We start from the raw sequence: 19,155 nt of genomic DNA, 5'->3' as shown, positions 1-19,155 counted from the left end.
CTAGACATTAATGGCTCCAGCTGGAGCTACATGGTCCTGAACTGTCTTGATGTCACATTTGTGTGCCCCCTTAAACATGGTAAAAAAAGGTTCTGAACTGTCCGCAAGTCACCTGTGAAAACTATCTGATTGTTTCAAATACAGGGTAGACCTGAACTGACCTCTTTTGACCTCTGTGAAGTTGGGTTAACCTGAATGGCCATAAAATCACATAGAATGATTTCATGTCGCTGATATGGATGTAGCTGAACTGAATGCATATAATAAGGTATTCATGAATATGCCTGGACCTAATGTAGTTACTTGAATTGACCTCATTGGCCCTAAGATTACTCGACCGGATCTTAACAATTGGCCATTAGCCTACATAGCCTGAATTTGATTAATTCCAACCAGAGCCTGCCTGTCTGAAACTAAATTACTTTGTACTGACCCGATTTTCAGTGAAACATCCTGACAGGGTTGACATGAATGTGAACGCCCTGGCTGGACCAGAAGATGCCTGAGTGGTCAAAAAAAGGTTTGGGTAGTCCCAGACGAGCCTGATGTAGATGAGTATGACTTGACCTGCATGACCTTGACTGGAGGGGAAGAACTTGAACTGACTTCAAGTGGCTCAAATATTCGTACACCAAGCTGGATTTACGTGAAAAACTCATTATCTGAATGGACCTCATAGTCGTAAGCCGTCCTGAATTAACTGAACTGATTTGGTTCAAGTTAATGTGGAATGTTCTGAGTAGCTTTAATTTATCTGAGAGTCAGTTAGTGTAACACTGCCAGGACTTATCGAAATAAATTGAGATGAACTCGATTAAACCTTAATGTATGTCAACCGTTTGAGTGGATCCGAAGTAACGACTGGGTAAGTATAATTCAGATTAACCCTCTGGTTACCAATCGACGCAGGCTGCATCCAACCAAGAGGGAGTACTTGGGACACAGTCCTGGGCGTCCAAGTCCACTCACTGAGAGACTACCCCCCTCCCCTGTCACCGTGCTATTCCCCCACACTAGATACTTCATAAACAGTTTATCCTCACACCCTCATTTATGCTTCGATAATTGTAATTTTTTTTACCGTAATCCAGAATAAATGTACTTCCTTATTGTTTTCTAAAAAAGATCAGCCGAACATAAATTATGCCTTAATTTATTTTTCTTAAACTTCATTATTTTTTTTTTCTCATAGAAATATTATTTTTATGGTAAATGTTACTGAGAAAATGTTATAGGGAATTTATCTGGTTACATTTTGGTGTGTAGAGAATTACTGTAGGTCAATTAGGGCCGAATTTACGGAGCGCGAAAGGAAAAAATCTTACGCTCGAACAAAGCTCGTAGCATAGCGCACATTGACAGGGGCAGTGCCAGTGGGGCAACGTTGGGTGCGAGGTGGTGTTGAGCGTGGCGGAGGAATACACATGGACGCAAGTAGTGCTTTGTCCTCGCCCAGAAATGGAAGCAATATCATTACCTGACCAAAAAAAAAAAAAAAAACGCAGGGGCCATTTCGTTCAACCAGCTTCGAATGGTAACAAGCGGGTGAAATGTGCTCAGATGCAGCCAGTGTCAAATGGTAATGAGTGCATGAAATTTGCACCGCACCCATAGACACCAAAGGGTTAATGACTACAGAATGTAATAACATCATTTAGACATTTTTATAGACAGATAGTCCAACTGAAATGCCTACTGACTGTTTTTTTTTCTGACTAATGGTTTGTCAGGTTATTGTTTTGCTACTTGACACTTTTCCAGCAAGATACAGAGATGTTACCACTGAAGACACTTCAATTTTTATCTTTTATAGGATAAACGTAAACGTAATGGTGGGGGCAGATGCCACGAGGCACTAATTCTTTTTATGCTGTGACTATTATATTCATCTCCTGACATGGTGAAGCAACAGTAGTGTTACTTCCAGAGTGGTGTGGAGATATGTTGAGTAAGTTAATTGATTGTTATAGGGAAACTAGGAGGAAGGAGCAAGGTGAACGAGGAGTGAGAGGCGTTTCTATCCAGGTAGCATGAAAATTATACCCTGGTGCCTAGAGGGTTAATTGTAGTTATCTTTTTTTTTCCTTTATTACAGTTTTCCATCCATTTATAAGGTTAGGTCACATAGCGGTAGGTGCACTAAATTACTACCCGAACATCAAAATACTTAAAAATTTAATTGACTCAGTACGATCTTCATAAAATATATGAGCATTAATGGTGTACACATCTTTAAAAGATTTTGTTTAGTACTTTTATCTCATTTTCCTCCATGTCCCTCACTGGAGCTAGAATACAAGTGGTCCGTTTTTAACTGCCACACAAAATGACTACGATTAAAAGCTTGCTAAGACCAGACAGTTGAACACAACAATTTCATCTCATCTGACGATGTTTCTCCGTTTTCCTTGTCATGTCCTGGAAAATATGGTCCATCACTGGTCTTTTCAATTAAAAAAAAAAAAATTAGTATCACTGTTACCACTAAAGTTTATTACACAGTCTCATTCCCTTACCTTGTAGTTCCTTTCCATGTCCCTCATTAGGGCCAGAAGAAAGGCATGCCCTTTGTCAAAACTCAGGAAGGCATTGTTGACGAATCCCTTAGACACAAAGCCCAGTGCGTTATGCGGCAGAGACAGGGGTCGTAGGCAGACCATGTCTGAGTCGGAGTATATCCCACCGTATCGATACACGTACACCACTCGTAGCATGTTACTCAGCTGGTTCACAGGCCACGCTATGTAAGAAGTGGCATTATCAATGTCTGTTTTATTCATGTCTCTATTTCAGTGTACCTAGCACAGTACTTATGGTATATGGATCACCCGTTGTAGGCTGTGTTATTCTCATGCAGTCTCCTTCTCCCTATCACCTATTTGCTACTTACCTCCTTGCCCTCTCCCCCTCCCTCTCTCTTTCTCTGTCTGCCTCTCTGTCTGTCTGTCTCTCTCTCTCTCTCTCTCTCTCTCTCTCTCTCTCTCTCTCTCTCTCTCTCTCTCTCTCTCTCTCTCTCTCTCTCTCTCTCTCTCTCTCGCAGTAAAGCATAAAAGCATTATCCACTGACCATGCTCAGATCTCCACTTATTTGAGGTGTACAGCTTGGCTAGTGGTGTATCTCTGACCATATCCTGAACAGGCACTGAGGCGAGTCTGAGGTTGTGGTAGGTCAACAGAAGGCTTGAGGGGAGCAGGTCAGCATTGTCCACGAGCTCAGTGGTGAACAAGAACCACACATCTAGCTTGGGGTTCTCTCGCGCCCAGCTGGGTCAAAGGAAAGAAAGTATTTAATGGCAACAGCGGACAACAAATCAACCAGGAAGAAAATACCTGTCATCAGGAGCCCAGACAGGCAACTCTGTGGGTCAGCAAATCTAAAACAACGAACAAAGCCGAATTTGGGGGTCAGTAAGTCAACTCACAGCTAACTCTGACAAGCCTACAAGTCGACACCACATTACGTACACCCAGACTAGTCAATAAGGATACGCCAACTAACACAGAACAGCCGGTATTATCTACCATTAAGGTTCTGTTCTGAAACAGTACGAGATGCCACCATCTTGTCCATCTCGAGCTTCATTTTGCGCAGAATGACAACTCATTATCAATACTCAGCAGTGAAACCAACTCAGCATTGCCCAAAAACAACCGAGTGTAAATCTCGTAGCAGCCTGGGATGTCTGTGAGTAAATGGCATTTATTTTCTTAAAAGGTTTCGATTAATATTAAGTATACCAACATCAATAATCACACTTTTTAAAATAATTTCCATAAAATATTCCTACTACGCTACTGGTTGTTGCAAAGGAGTAATGCCAATGCCCAGTACAACCAGGGCTAACAGTGTGCCTTTCCGTTCAGAGTCCAACGCCATGTTAGCATTGATGATCATTTTCCCCAATGCCAGATCCCCGTGTGTCGTGATCTTGACCTATTTCACTACTTAATCTCTTAGCTCAGAAGTATCCTGACTGGACCTCAGTCTACGTCATCGTCACGTCCTCTGAACACTCGACTCTCAAAATTCACACCTATAACCCTCCCAAGCTAGTCATCCTCTGACCGCCTCTCAACACGTCCAAATCATCTATGCCTATCGGCTGGCAACACCTCTCTGATATTCTGCCTATATCTGTCTATCCACCAATCCTTTTTCCTCATCAAAAGCGTCGAGTCCCGAGCTAGGCTACTGACTAGTTGCGTATCTTTGAATTAGAGCCAATAAGTCCCTCAGATGAGAGTCCTAGCGGGCAACATCCTGTTGAAGCCCTTAAACCCACGGGACCATCATCAGGCAACCATTTGGTTGTGTGGGTGCCATCCATCATAATAATAGCTTCTTGGATCATTGGAAACCACTTGGCTTGTCATTCAGCTTAACGTCGCCAGAAGGTGACACTACATCGACTGAGTGGATGGTGGGTGCCTCCATTTACTCTTTATCAAAGACCGACATTCACGGACCTCTTAATAGGTTGGTGTGTGGGAATCCGCAAGGAAACATCACAATTCTCTGATGGTCAATTATCTTTCAGACTTGATATCGTGAGGTGGCTTCGAGGCCTCCTTCATAGAGGCTCCTACCGGACCCTTTGGTGTATTGCATATTATGTGATGTCCAGTATGTCTTCATCCAAATATCATTCACGATGGTGTACTGCATTTTATCCTCGCTGATATTTCTTATGGCAAACATCTTTCGCGATGATCTATTGCATATTGTTCTCTCTGATATCTCTTATGCCAAATATACTGTATATCTTTTACAGGCCACTATGTGCAGTTGTCACTCAGTAAGATCATGCTTATCTGTATTAGCCCTGACTTTCTCTTCGTTTCAATCTGCATGTAGATCTTTCTCTTGCAGACCAAATCTCACTGCTTTTATCATAACAGTTCTTATTAATGTTTTGTCGAGAATATTCCTTTGGTTAATAAGGAGAACCCTTTCATGGTTAGCAGAGACAAGAGTTCCCTAAATTTCCTTCATCCACCATTGTCCTAGCATTGAATGCACAGTACCATCTGTTGCTTCTCTCGCACACAGATGTCCCTCCTGGGACGATGCTCCCTCACGCATTCGGTTCAAGTAGCTCCTCAGTCGACTCTTTCCATTCTGTCCTCCACAACCATGATACCCATTTACACCACATACTGATTTGTGTGTGTGTGTGTGTGTGTGTGTGTGTGTGTGTGTGTGTGTGTGTGTGTGTATCACTACTACATCTATTGTGGATCCATCTGTTATAAGTATGATGCAGAATGGAAATCCAAACTGCATTTTATATGCGACGGCCTCTCTAGGAGCTCACTTATTCTCCTGTCTCTTACTTTTTTGTCGAAACTAGGTGCATCATTCTAGTAAATCTTATAAACTTTAGCAAAGTCCTATGTTATGTCCCTGAAACTCGTGCCTGTATCTAGTACATGTGTACTTGCTATTCACATAATGAAACCTCTCACAATGTACCACGCCATTACCTCCGTCACACCTACTAAGCATGACCATTAATTTACCAGTTTTAATTTTAACCCATGGCGTGCGACTTAGCTACCCCATTTGAAACAGCTCTGGATGCATGCAACCTACCTCATAATGATCGGGACATTTACCAACACAGCACATTGTTTTCTTACGAGTAGCATCACTCAGTGTTCATCTGGTATTTGGGTTTCTATCACCTCATCCCCTCTCACTGTTGAGCCCAGAAACAAGGTAGCTGTGGCAACTGTATTCACGAAATTCATGCACCTCCTGATCCATTTGCCTTGGAGTTATCACCCAAGGAAGCACAAACCTGTCTCGAAAAACTCCTTAACAATTATTATTCTCCACATGTTATATAGGTGGAGACTATTGTTTTTGCTGTATTATTTTTCCTGCCTCAGTCTTGCAACGATTCCAGGAGAACCGGAGACTGCACAAGGAATCTGAAGAGCCCAGGTTATGTGTCCTGGTGTGGGCCATTGTTGATATAAAAAAATAACAAAGCTCCCCAATGGGGTCAAGGTCATTGTAAGAAACAGTAGGTGGAGTCAAGTGACTGTCCGCTGGACAGTTACAGTTCTAGTTATTATTATTATTATTATTATTATTATTATTATTAAATGCAAAGCTGTCAGTGGCTAAAGGAAGTGATGGAAAAATGAAATAAATGATCGAAAGTAGAACGTCACGCTCAAGTTATGGCATAATGGACTATTGGAAACTAACCAAAGCTTTGACATCATTGAGTCCCGGTCTTATACTTGCTGGTTTCCTACACAATGGGAAATTTGCGATCACAATAACACTGTAACAATGGTGAGTACGATTATGTAAATTTGTAGTCATTTTGCTATGATTGCTAAACTGGCCATGTTGCCAATGGCGTCACCGGGGGGTGGGGGCTAGGGGGGCTTAGCCCCCCAAATCAAGGACTCAGCCCCCAAAAAATTGCAGCCCTCCAAAATAATAATAACAAACAGAGAAAATACCTTACCAACATACAGTATCTTGCAGTTCGGCATTGATCCACCTCACTGCCATCCACTTTTTATCCATGTATTCATATATTTTACTACGACATATATTTTTTTTGGATAATGTGAATATTTATTCACAATTTACGTAAATCTATGGCTTCAATCATAATAGCAGTAATAATAATAGTTTCCCCTATGCTTTGATCAAGCATGGTGTTCTTTAAAACATTTTATCTATTGTATATATAAATGCAAGACTGTGTTGCTTTTATCACTTTTTATGTCTTTACAATATAATATATAGTATATATTAATCACGGGGCTTTAGAATTGGACTATGCAGTCTAATGATATTAAATATGATCTATTATTATTATATTATGCGTTTTTTTAATGTTCGGAGAAGCGGAATGTTTACGCTGAGAAGTGTTTGTGAACTTTGGCTGTGAACTGTGTGTGTTGATTGTTTGTTTGTTTGTTTTTTTTGTTTGATTGTATCGCCTTCAGTGGCTGTATATACGTACATTAAAATAATAACAGAAAACAACAGGTATATTGCTAGCCACCTATGCATTTTTGTCTTTACAGATCTGAGATCTATACAACTTTCAGCAGTGATTAGTGGATTCCATCAGAGCTGAATATCATTTCCCTTTTATATTCTCCTATGATTAAATATAACATTTGCGGATACCAGCCACTCAGGTGATGAAAAGATCCTCTAAAGATCCTCAGAGTGACATAGGGAAATTCTTTTGCATCAGCATCTTGAAAGATGAGTGCCAAGGAAAAGTGGCTGTTGTTGGGAATTACAGTAGGTGCCCGAGTAAAAAAAAAAAAATAATAAAAAAAAAAAAAAAAAAAAAACATAACCCCCAAGCTGAAGCCATGCAGACATGTGTAGGTAGCCCTAAATCAAGCTATTCCAGTATTCATTTTATGAAGCTTAGGCCAGATTTTTTATTCTTTTATTGATTTATTTTTAATGAGTAGCCTAAGCCTTGTTCTAGTTGTTATAGATAAAAAGGTACAATGTGGGAAAGCAGGCTAAAAGAACTGCAACCTTGGTTTTATTAAATTATTTTCCAACGTTATTAAATCATTTAATTAAAGTGGGAAGGGTCTGGGTAAGGTTACTTTAAGTTACTGAAAGACCAATACTGAATTTGCATAAAACTGCATCAGCAAAATTTATTTTCGTAAACAGTCACCTGATGTTTCATACTATCCATTCTACTTTGGTGATCGGCTGGGATTTTTATGACTCCCTCCTTATGCCCTAGATCAGTACTGGTGGGGCAACCCCTGCAACTAGAACAACAGGCTAAGGTTGGATTTGGAATGGTAACTTGGGTTAAGTTAGGCTAGATTCGTACAGTAACCGAACCCCTTCACAATGCTCATTCCATTAGGCACTACAGGCTACATAGTAGGTTTTTAGAACAATTGTGTACAAAATATAATTTACGGTACTTTACTAAATAAACTAATCCTCAGTTTCTATTTTTAAATTATTTTACTAGGAAAGTAGCCGTATTTAATATCCAACAAACAGCAATTTCTCTACCATGGTTTGGGCTATACCGTACATATAACAAGTATGTATATAGGTTAAGTCAGGAGGATATTGGCATTGACTGAAGGACTGCTGAGTGTAAATACGATTCTTATTATAGCCTACCAGCAGGATACCCCAGCGTCGCCTGAGTTTGAATTGTTCAGTTTCGCAGACCTCATCAAGAGTGGTATTAAAACATCCGGCTGGTCATGTAGAATACGAATGTGTGCTTATTAGTTGTCTAGCTCAAGTACTTTTCGAGTTATGTAGACGCAAACATTACACATTGCCCGTAATGTATAAGATATAGGTCTCTCTCTCTCTCTCTCTCTCTCTCTCTCTCTCTCTCTGTATATATTTATTTTTATTATTTTTTTTTTATTTTAGACAGCCCAGCACAAGTGATAACCTTGATATACCTGCTGGAGTACCGGTACGAGATATAGCCACAAAGCCTGAAGAGGGACCCACACAACCAAGAATTAAAGTATATCCTAAAGTACAGTCCGGTTCTCAGACCAGGTCTTTCCAGTCTGAGTGGTATGGCAGGTATGAGTGGCTTGAGTACTCCGTGACAGTTGACAGAGTTTATTGCTTTGCATGTAGACTCCTTGGTGGTAATGTTGGTCACAGGGAACTAGGATTCACCAATGAAGGTTTCAGTCACTGGAAGACGATGCATGAAAAAGCATTAAAGCACGAAAAGGCCACCTACCATGTACTTGCAATGGAAAAATGGCTCCACTTCAAAATTTCACAGTAGCATGGTAGTGTTCATCAGAAACTTGATAACCAACATAAACAGCAAGTTCTGGACAACAGAGACTATGTTAAGACACTACTGAACATTGTTATTACAGTTGCTAAAACAAACATGACATTCAGGGGACATGATGAAACAAAGTTCATTAAACAAGGGTGTCGTTCTAAAGCTCTGTGACTTGGTAAGCAAGGAGTCTGAAAATTTTTTTAACTTACAAAAAATAATTCCAGGAAATGCTAAGTACACATCTGGGTTGAGTCAGAATTCTCTTCTGAAAGCTGTGGCTGATTGTGTGATTGATGTCATAGCCGAAGAAGCAAAATCAACACCCTTTTTTGCAATAATAGCTGATGAGACTAGAGACGTCAGTGTTACTGAGCAGCTTATTGTATGCATCAGGTATGTGTTGGATGAAACTGTAAATGAGAGGCCCTTAGGATTCATTGCTCTGAAGGATCTTGATGTCGCTTCTGTGGCTAATGCTTTGTTGGAGGAACTCTGTAAGCTAGGACTAAATATCAATAAACTAATAGCACAGTGCTATGATACAGCATCAGTAATGACTAATGAGTGGCAGGATCAGTGGTGTGCAGGTGCTGATTAGAGAATCAGCCAAGAATCCATGCTTTTATGTCCATGCTCTGCTCACAGATTACAGCTCGTCATAACCCACACAGTTGGTTGCTTACCAGAGGTAGCTGAGTGTTTTTTTTTTTTTTTTTTTTTTTTTTACTTGATTTCAGCCCTGATTAACTTCATCCGTGGTTCAGCCTTACGCCATGTTATCTTTATAGACTTCCAAAGGGACAGAAAATTACCAATTCTGGAACTTCCCAAAGTGTGCCAACACAAATGGGAATACAACCATAAGGCCCTTAAGTCAACATCCCAACGTTATGAGATCCTATTGGAAACTCTGGAAGATCTGTCTGGCGATGGGAGATCTGGTGAAGAAAAGGCCGTAGCTAATGGATTCCTACAATCCTTAAACAAATTTGAGACTGTTTGTCTATTGGGCAATCATTGAGATTTTTGACATTACAACCCCACTATCAGAGCTTTGGCAGAATGAGGATATAGATCTTGCTGCAGCAGTTAACATGGCACAAGAAACAATCAAAATTCTCAATGACAAAAGAACTACAGATGACCATTTCAACATCATTTGGGAAAAAGCAGTTGAATCTGCTGCAGCAAGAAACATAACTTCAGCTCTCCAACAACCTTCAGGGTCGAGAAGGCAGAGGAAGCCATCTTCACGTCTGTTAGAATCCATTGTAACTCAAACCATAGGCCAAAGAGACACCTCTGAAAGGGCTGAGGACCCAAAATCCCACGGTAAAAGGTCTCTGTATTATCCCATTCTAGACAAGGTCCTCAGCGAGTTTAGACACAGATTTGATAAACCAAAGAGTATTCTACTTGGTGTATTTGCTTGCCATCCATCATCTCCCAATTTCCTAAAGGAAAATGATTTGAAATACCTTGCTGATCAGTACTCAGTTGAAAGGGAGAGCCTCCATGCTGAAGTCCTTGTTGCTCAGAGAACACTACAGGATGTGAAATCCATTTCCAGTGCTTCGGATAAACTGAAACCACTGAAGCATGGTCTGGACTTTGATGCATTTGGCCCTCACTTTCTCTGTCAGTAATGTCAAATGTGAGCGATCATTTTCTGTCTTGAAACTGGTCAAAACATACCGTACCTCAGGGCAACAATGGGCCAGGACCGACTGACCAGTCTAGGTACAGTTTCAAAAGCTGTGGTGGATTCACTTGATCTTGATTTAGTATTTGAAGAAAACTGTTCTGTGCATATAGACTTTACACAATTACCGTAGGCCTGGTGACTTGCTGATGCCTGGTATCAGGCCCATCAATATTTATGTGTCCTATAAGTTTCTTACTAATAAACCTATGACACTCCATTCCACTTTTACTTCCTCCATAGGCCTAAAAAATGTCCCTCAAACTGCCCAATTTTAAAAGACTTTCCAGACTCTCCAGCTGCATAGGCTTCATTTGCACATACCAACCTACCTACGCCAGGGCTACAGCCCCCCCAAAATTTGACTCCTGGTGACGCCATTGCATGTTGCCACACAACAGAGCCTGTTTTTCAACCCCCTTTTGCAGTCCACGGGTTAAACTGTTTTGCCTTGATCACATCCCTCCATCTCCCGAACTTATCCCTGGCCTTTTGGATGCTTTCCAGATCCAAAACTAAATTATCAGCATATAGCAACTCCCACGCTAACCCACTTGTCTACACTGTTGACAATGCTTTACAGTAAGTGACATGGTACATGGCAATAGACTCTGAAATGATCTGTGATGCATACCACCACTAACCTTAAATTTCTTGCTTAATTCTCGACTCAGTTTCACAGGCGTAGTTCTCCCATCATCAACCTGGATCCAGTCATCAACAAATAGCTTTCCCATACACCATTTTACTGCAACTCTATTGTCAGTCGCCTCCAATTTCACAAAAACAGAAGCTAGTTTTATGATTTTTTAAGGTATTTATCATAGAATTGTTGGACAGTTAATGCTGCATTAGCCCGCTCTTTCCGATACATAGCCAGACTTTATTTATATTGACGATTTTTCCTTTGTCATGCATTCTGTCACCCTTTTTACCTGCGGCGATAGCCGGCAGGTCAGTGGGTGGCCAGCGTTCTTTTTCTTCTTCTTTTCTTTGTGTTTATTTCTTCTCTTCTTCTTTTTCTTCTACTTCTTCTTCTGCTTCTGACGGATTTATTTAAAAAGAGGCCTTTGGAGACATAAAAGACATCGAGAATCAAAATCTGCCATCAGCTAACACCTGAGGTATCGCCATCTTGCGACAACTTAGGAAGAGTGCTTAAAGTAAGCTTACTGAAATATAAAAGTGGTCCCATATAAGGTTGTTTGACACGGCTAAGAGGAGCAAATGATGAGGTGAAAGAGAGAGAGATTGTCCAGGTGCTTGAGGATGCGAAAGTGGATGTATGTGGAATAACTGAAACAAAATGGAGGGGAGAAAGTGTGAGAGAATGGGAGTATGGATGGGGTATATGTGCAGGAGTAGATGAGAATGAGAGGGCAAAGGAAGGAGTGTGTATAGTTGTGAGTAAAAGATGGAAGAAGAGCATAAGACAGTATGGATCAGTTGGGTCAAGGATTGTGTGGGTAAAGTTGAAAGTTGGAATACAAATGTGGGCGATTGTGTGTGTGTATGCGCCAACGCAAGATCGTGCTAGAAGAGTGAGAGAAGAGTTCTGGACAAATGTGGAAGTGTGCATGGAAAAGTTTGGAAGGAATGAGAGAGTGTTTTTGATTGGTGATATGAATGGTAAAGTTGGTAATGTGAAGGTGGATGGAATAGTTGGTGAGTGGGGTGGCCTGCTGAGATAGATGAGAATGGGAGTGCGTTAGTGGACATTTGTGCTGGGAGGGGGTTGGTGATAGCCAATACCCTCTTCAGGCATAAAATGATCCACAGGTATACATGGCGAGTGATGAGAAGGGTGGGTGGTGAACTGAATGATAGGAAGGCAATGATTGATTATGAGTGTGTGGATGAAAGGATGCGAAGATGTGTAAAGGATGCAAGAGTGTATAGAGGTTGGGGGAGTGGACTTTCTGACCACTACTTGGTGGTGCCCAGAATTAGGATGCAAGTAAGATGGAGGAATAGAAGAAGGGAAAGACGAGAGGAAGGAGTAGTTGCAAGGAGTGGAAAGGTTACAAGAGGATGAGAAAAAGGCAGAGTATAAGAGAGAAGTGGAGGAACGATTGGGCAAATATGAATTGGAGCAGATGGGAGACGTGGAAGGTATGTGTAAGATATTTACAGAAGAAATATGTGCAGCATGTGATGTGGTGTGTGGAAGGAAGAGAAGACGGAGGGGGGGTGCAAGGAACAGCGTGGTGGACTGAAGAGGTGAAACAGGCTGTGGCACAAAAGAAGAAAGCATACAATGAATGGATGAGAAATAGGGGCGTGGAAGAAGTTGAGAGGCGGAAGAGAGAGTTATATGTGGAAAGGAAGAGAGAGGTGAAAAGATTAGTAAGAGAGAGTAAGAAGAGAGTGGATGAGGAATTTGGAAGGAATTTGAGTGAAAAGTGGAGGGACTGTAAGAAAATGTTCTGGAGAGAAGTGAAAAGAGTAAGACAGGGTGGAAGTGAAGTTAGCAGGGGAGTGAAAGATAAAAATGGTAGATTACTAGTGGAGAAGGGAGAAAAAGTGAGCAGATGGAGAGAACACTTTAAGGAATTGTTGAACGTAGAGGATGGAAGTAATGCGAGTATAAGTGGCTGGGGAATGGCTGGGAGAAGGAGGGAGGTGAGAAGACAGGAAGAAATCAGTAGGATAGAAGTTGTGGAAGCAATGAAGAAAGTTAAGTCGGGGAAAGCCCCAGAAATTGATGGCGTGTGTGGTGAAATGCTGAAGCATGGGGGAGAGATAGTAGTAGAATGGATGTGGAAGATGTGCAGATTGGCCTGGGAGGAAGGTAGAGTCCCGGAGGATTGGAAGTCAGGTATAATTATTCCCTTGTACAAAGGAAAAGGGGAAAAAGAAGTGTGTGGTAATCATAGGGGCATTTGTCTTCTTAGTATAATAGGAAAAGTGTATGGTAGGATACTTATAGACAGAGTTAGAGAAAGAACAGAGAAATTAGTTGGAAAAGAACAGGGAGGCTTTAGGAAGGGAAGAGGTTGTGTAGATCAGATATTCATTCTTAGAACTTTAGTGGAAAAGTTTCTAGAGAAGGGAAAGAAGTTGCATGCGGCTTTCATGGATTTGGAGAAAGCATATAACAGGGTGGATAGACAAGGATTGTGGAAAGTGTTAAGAATATATGGAGTAGATGGGAAGTTGTTGAATGCTGTGAAGAGTATGTACGATGGTGCGAAGGCTGCAGTGCGTGTGGATGGTGAACTAAGTGAATTTTTCCCTTTGAAAGTTGGTTTGAAACAGGGATGTGTCATGTCTCCATGGTTGTTCAATCTGTACATGTTTGGGGTAATAAAAGAGGTACAAGGTAGGGTAGTGGATGTTGGAGTGGCCCTGATGAGAGAGGATAGTGTTTGGAAACTCCCTGTACTGTTGTTTGCAGATGTTACTGTGTTGTTGAGTGAAGACGAAGGGGAGCTGCAAGGCTTGGTGGATGAGTTTGAGAGAGTGTGTAAGAAACGGAACCTAAAGGTGAATGTAGGGAAGAGTAAAGTGATGGTCTTTGAGAGAGGTGAAGTTAGTGAATGTACAGCGAGGTTGGATGGTGAGGAATTGGAAAATGTGAGTACGTTTAAGTATTTGGGTAGTGTGATGAGTAAGGATGGAGGTTTGGAGGGTGAAGTGCTTGAAAGGGTACAGCAGGGAAGAAAGGTTGCTGGTTCCTTGAAAGCAGTGATAAGAAACAGGGAAGTGAGCATGGAAGTGAAAAAGTTACTACATGACAGTATTGTGATACCAACTCTAACGTACGGAAGTGAAGCTTGGACATTGTTGGAAGGACATAAGTCATGAGTGAGAGCAGTGGAAATGAGTTATTTAAGAGGAGCCTGTGGAGTCACGTGGAGAGACAGGCTGACGAATGAGGATATAAAGGAGCGTTGTGGTGTGGATGTGGATGTGATAGGAAGCGTTATGAGGAACACACTGAGGTGGTTTGGCCATGTGGAGAGGATGGAGGGTGAAAGACTGACGAAGAGAGTGTATGTGAGTGAGGTGGAGGGGGGAAGAGGGAGGGGGAGGCCGAGGATGAGATGGAGGGATGGGGTGGAGAGGTATATGAGAGAGGGGGGGTGTGAGTTGGGAACAGGGCAGTGAAATGGCGGGGGACAGGGCGACTTGGAGGCGATTTGTTTGTGGCCACCCCAAACGGGATTGAGGCGTCTGGCAATAGATAGATAGATAGACACGGCTAGTTACTTTTTAGAGCAAACTGTTCGATAAAGATGCTCGCCTCAGGCCGCATCCACACGTGTGCTCGAACAAGTGCTGGCAACATGAATCCAACATAATAACACTCTGCAAATGTGTTGGGAACAGCAGCGTTCAGATCATGTTGGCAACATCATGATGAAGTCTCAGGTGCTTGGTATGGATACTCATATCCTATCGCCTCTGCTGCCAGTGTTCGAAGCTGCACTGAAACATGTGTCCATACATCTGTCCAAATACTGCAGCATACATGTACCCAAACATGTTGCCAGCCGTGTTGTCAACACATGTCCGCGGGCACATGTGGACGGCACTCAGGTCCCAGGGCAATTCTACTCTTGTTTAAAACCTCCACATTTTTTTTGAAGTATGTCAGACTGACAGATGTGACAGCCCATTCCCGAAGACCCTGCACTTCTCCTTTGTACACACACACACACACACACACACACACACACACACACACACACACACACACACACACACACACTTTCGCATGTCAGAACTTCAGCACTCATACCCACCGTCAACAACTGATATAAAGGCTTGGCCTATCATTCAGAACTGGGGTGATGATGTTAATGGGTGTGTTTCTGACATGTGTACTGGTGTGTTATAAATCAGTACCAGGGTTGGGTCCAAGTACAGGCTACTGTACTTAAGTCCAAGTCCAAGTACCCGGAAATTTTTCAAGTATAAGTACAAGTACAAGTACAGCCCTTTTCCAATTTACTTAAATCCAAGTATAAGTACATGTCATTGTACTTAAGTACAAGTACAAGTACTTTATACCATACAAAAGTGCTTCTGTTTCGAAGAAGGAAATTTTAATGATCGTCACATTCTAAAGATAAAGTTACCTATTGAGGTAGAAAGTAGCGTATTAGAATATAAGTATACTTTATTAATCAAACCATTTCTTCTATGACAGGATATTAAGTCTACTTAATAATACCTTTATAAAGTCCAATTGAATATATATAATTTTGTTAAATATAATGTAGTTGATTGCACTTGAAAGTACTTGTTTTTTTTAAGTACTTAAGGTCTAAGTACAAGTAGAAGTACAACCAAAATTTTAAACTCCAAGTACAAGTACATGAAAAACGGTACTTAATTCCAAGTACCAAGTACAAGTACTGTAATTGGACCCAACCCTGATTAGTACAGTCATCTTTAACAAAATTCACTTCCTTTCAGATACCGCCAACCCCCCCCTCTGCAATTACCACCCCCAGTAACATCACTTATATGTGTTTTCATAATCATAGTATTCAGTCAGCCTTCATGCTGAGGCAGTTCCAGAGTCTACAGCTTTTCTTTTAGTGAGTCTGTGATACCATAACTCCAAATGTCATGAGTTCCGCAACAGCCATTACTCTTCCTTTCAACATGTCCAGTGATATCGCCACCAAGCACTACAATATTCCCATCATTTACCCCAGACTCAACACATACAAATTTATTTCATAATTTATCCCTTTTCTTCTCACTCAGAGACTACTGTAACTCTGCCCAATTAAACTGTCACATTCGGAATCTTTCTCGGATTGTATATCCTAACCTCTGGTACACCATCTACCCATTTCTCAGCCAACAATGCTTCTGCACCACTGATACCTGTATCTTTCTCACACCAATAAAACCTACAGTATATATCCTTCCTTCATTGATCGTATGGATGCTTTTCCATAAATGTAGTTTCTTGCACATAGGAAACACCATCACATCCCGTCTTTTGTTCCTGAACTTAAATCCACTGAATTCTCAACACTCTGACTTCAACTATCCTGTCACTCTCTGACTAAGTCTGTTTGTGTAGTGTACGTATTCCCTAATTCAGCCAACTATGACATTCTTTTCATTAGCTTACTTCTATGATGGAACACATTCTAGGAACTACTCCTCTCTCTGAAATCTACAATCTAGGTAATTTCAATGTTCATCACCACTTTTTGGCTCTGCTCTCCACTCACTGATCCACCTGGTGTACAAGCCTACATCTTTTATATCTTTAATGATTTAAGCAGCTAGTACAGCACACAGCCCATACCTCTGGTACGTTATTTCGAGTACCAACATACCTGACCTTTTTCTCACAGCAAATTCTGTTAACTCTGTTCATCTTTTCTCTCCGTTTGATTTCTCCAACTACTACTGCATCTATAACCTTAATCTGTCCTATTGGTCCAATAGGCCATGTGACCCTACCAAGAAGTCGCGGCCTTAGCATTTGGGGGCTGCACTTTGGGAGGCCCTCAGGCAGTAGCTCACTGATTTCCCCTGGAAAGAGTATTGCTTCCATGGGCAAGAGCCATCTGAATGTGCTTCATGCATAACACAGGTTACTCTCTCAGGCCTGGAATCATGCATTCCTTTCCCATAACCTCTGACTAATGAAAAAAAGGCCATGGTTGTTCTTGTCCACAACAAGGAGACGTACACATCTTAATAGTACCAACCCACCCCAAATTTCGTCTCATTTGTATGTCTGCCTGGAATGATGCTAAGTCTGTTCTTCGCTGTACTAAGAAAATTTCATTAGTATTAAGTGCTCTAAACTTTCTGACGCAAAATCTTCCTGTTCCTCCTGGCACCTTACCAAATCCTTCTAACAATCCTACTTCTTCCTCCTTCCCTCTTCTTTTTTACTCTGATAGCACTGTAGCTTTTTCTTCTACTAAAAATTCAGAGCCCTTCGCGCAGACTTTACCCTCCATTTTCACCTTGAACGATTCTAGTACTGTTCATCCATCTCTTCCTCCCTCTGACTTAGTCATGGATCTCATTAAACTTTCTTCAGTTGATGTGCTTTCTGACATTACTGGCAATAATACAAACAAGGCCTGATGGGGTCCATCCTGTGTTTCTGAAGAACTGTGCTTTATGTTTAGACCCTGCCTTGGTGAACTCTTTCACTTTGTCTATCGACTTGTACTTTTTCTTCAGGCTGGAAATTTGCTCTCATTCAGTCTGAAACGAAAAAGGGTGACCGTTCCCAGTCCTTTAATTAGCGCCCAGTTGCTTTAACATCCCGTATATTTATTTATTTTTTCCTACTCTTAGAATGCGCAATTCCTATCATAACCTATCCGATCAAGCGTATGAGTTCACCAGGGATGCTTCACTGGCGATCTTTTCACTTTCTATTCATATTCTTGGTCATCATCCACTTAGGACGTTGACGAAAGGTTTGTCATCGTACTAGACATTTCAAAGGCTTCGGATCAAATCTGGCTTTATTTTTTTATTTCCATATTGCCCTCGTATAGTTTCTGTTCTTCTATTTGTACCTTCATCAAAAGCTTCATTTCTGTCTTTTTATAGCTGCTGTTGTAGATGGGCACCGATCTTATCCTAGAGATAACAGTAATGCTGTTACCCAGTGTTCTGTCCTGTTAGCAACTCTCTTCCTTCTATTTGCAAATGACCTTACTTAGCTGTACATCCACTCTTACTCTGATGACTCCACACTTCATTTCCATCCTTTTTTCACAGGATGAATCACAGCAGTTACTCCAGCACGAGTGGGATGAGGCTATGGCACACGTAATTTGTGACTTGGGTCATATCTCTGAATGGGTTACAATTAACTTTGTGGTTTAAATGCATCAAAAATTCAGTTCCCACGTCTTAGACTCGCCAGTATCTTATACAGGAGTATCGTGGATGTTCTACAAAAACCATTTCAGTAAAGCATTATCGCCCATTATTCTCTGGGTTTCATTCTGTCGAGATTTATCAAGGAAAGATCGTATTGCCCCACCTCAAAAATCTTCTTTCAAGGGTTAAGATTAACTATGTTAATTCCATACCTTCCTTACACCTGCACAGCAGTTGATATTATATCGGGGATTAATTTGCCCCTGTGTATAGTTCTCACGTACAGGGTGGTCAGGGGGCTCTCCACACATAGGTCTTCTTAACAGGGTGGAGTCAAAAGCTTTTCGTCTCATTAACTCTTCCTCTTACTGAACCCCTTCATCTTCTTCCTCTCTTCGCTGCTTTGTTGTATCTTTCTTTCGGTTGTTACTGCAATGGTCACTACTCTTCTGGAATGTCTGCATGCATCCCGCCTCTTTTATGGCAGATGCATAGCGTCCATCAGGCATCAAACTCTCACCCTTTTTAAGTCCAGTTCTAATGCAAAAGTTAATCGGTGCGCCAAGTCCTTCATCTTCGCATCTCTGTTTGTTGACTGTGGAACTATATTCCTCTGTCTGTGTTTCCTTTTACGTATGACCTCCAGCCTTTTAAACAATTAAGCTTTGAATAGATCTTGATTTTGACTGTTTTTCGTCTTGTTTGGAGGGAACAATTTTTCGGATTTCTTGCCTATGGTTACTTCTCCCTTTCCTAAAAGAGTGCCCCTGCAACCTCTCTCACTTTGCTTTTCATTGTCTACTGTCAACATTCCAGGATTCATTCCTCGAA

At 41.3% G+C, this 19,155-nt stretch overlaps 1 protein-coding gene across 1 annotated transcript; it reads right to left on the bottom strand.

Annotated features, from left to right (window-relative positions):
* LOC145400794 (lactosylceramide 4-alpha-galactosyltransferase-like) lies at positions 1–3,877 on the bottom strand. Its single transcript, XM_080273230.1, has 4 exons — positions 3,792–3,877; positions 3,068–3,264; positions 2,517–2,740; positions 1–69 (listed from the first exon to the last, which is right to left on the bottom strand). Exons 1-4 carry the CDS (start codon positions 3,875–3,877, stop codon positions 1–3), a joined length of 576 nt encoding a protein of 191 aa, XP_080129356.1.
* Positions 3,878–19,155: the final 15,278 nt, after the last annotated feature.

Source organism: Coenobita brevimanus, chromosome 53 (assembly GCF_032717465.1).
Source record: "Coenobita brevimanus isolate Jiangsu-jjx chromosome 53, ASM3271746v2, whole genome shotgun sequence".
Classification (NCBI taxonomy): Eukaryota; Metazoa; Arthropoda; class Malacostraca; order Decapoda; family Coenobitidae; genus Coenobita; species Coenobita brevimanus.
The sequence above is the reverse complement of the archived record's forward strand: the minus strand, read 5'-3'. Positions and strand labels throughout refer to the sequence as shown.

Excerpts from the sequence above, each read along its gene's own strand:
- LOC145400794 (XM_080273230.1), bottom strand. The coding sequence starts at position 3,877 with ATGGCGTTGGACTCTGAACGGAAAGGCACACTGTTAGCCCTGGTTGTA. Across the intron at positions 3,265-3,791 it reads CCTTTGCAACAACCAGTAGC|CTGGGCGCGAGAGAACCCCA; the intron begins GTAGTAGGAATA and ends CCTTTGACCCAG. Across the intron at positions 70-2,516 it reads ACATGGAAAGGAACTACAAG|GGGGCACACAAATGTGACAT; the intron begins GTAAGGGAATGA and ends ACCATGTTTAAG.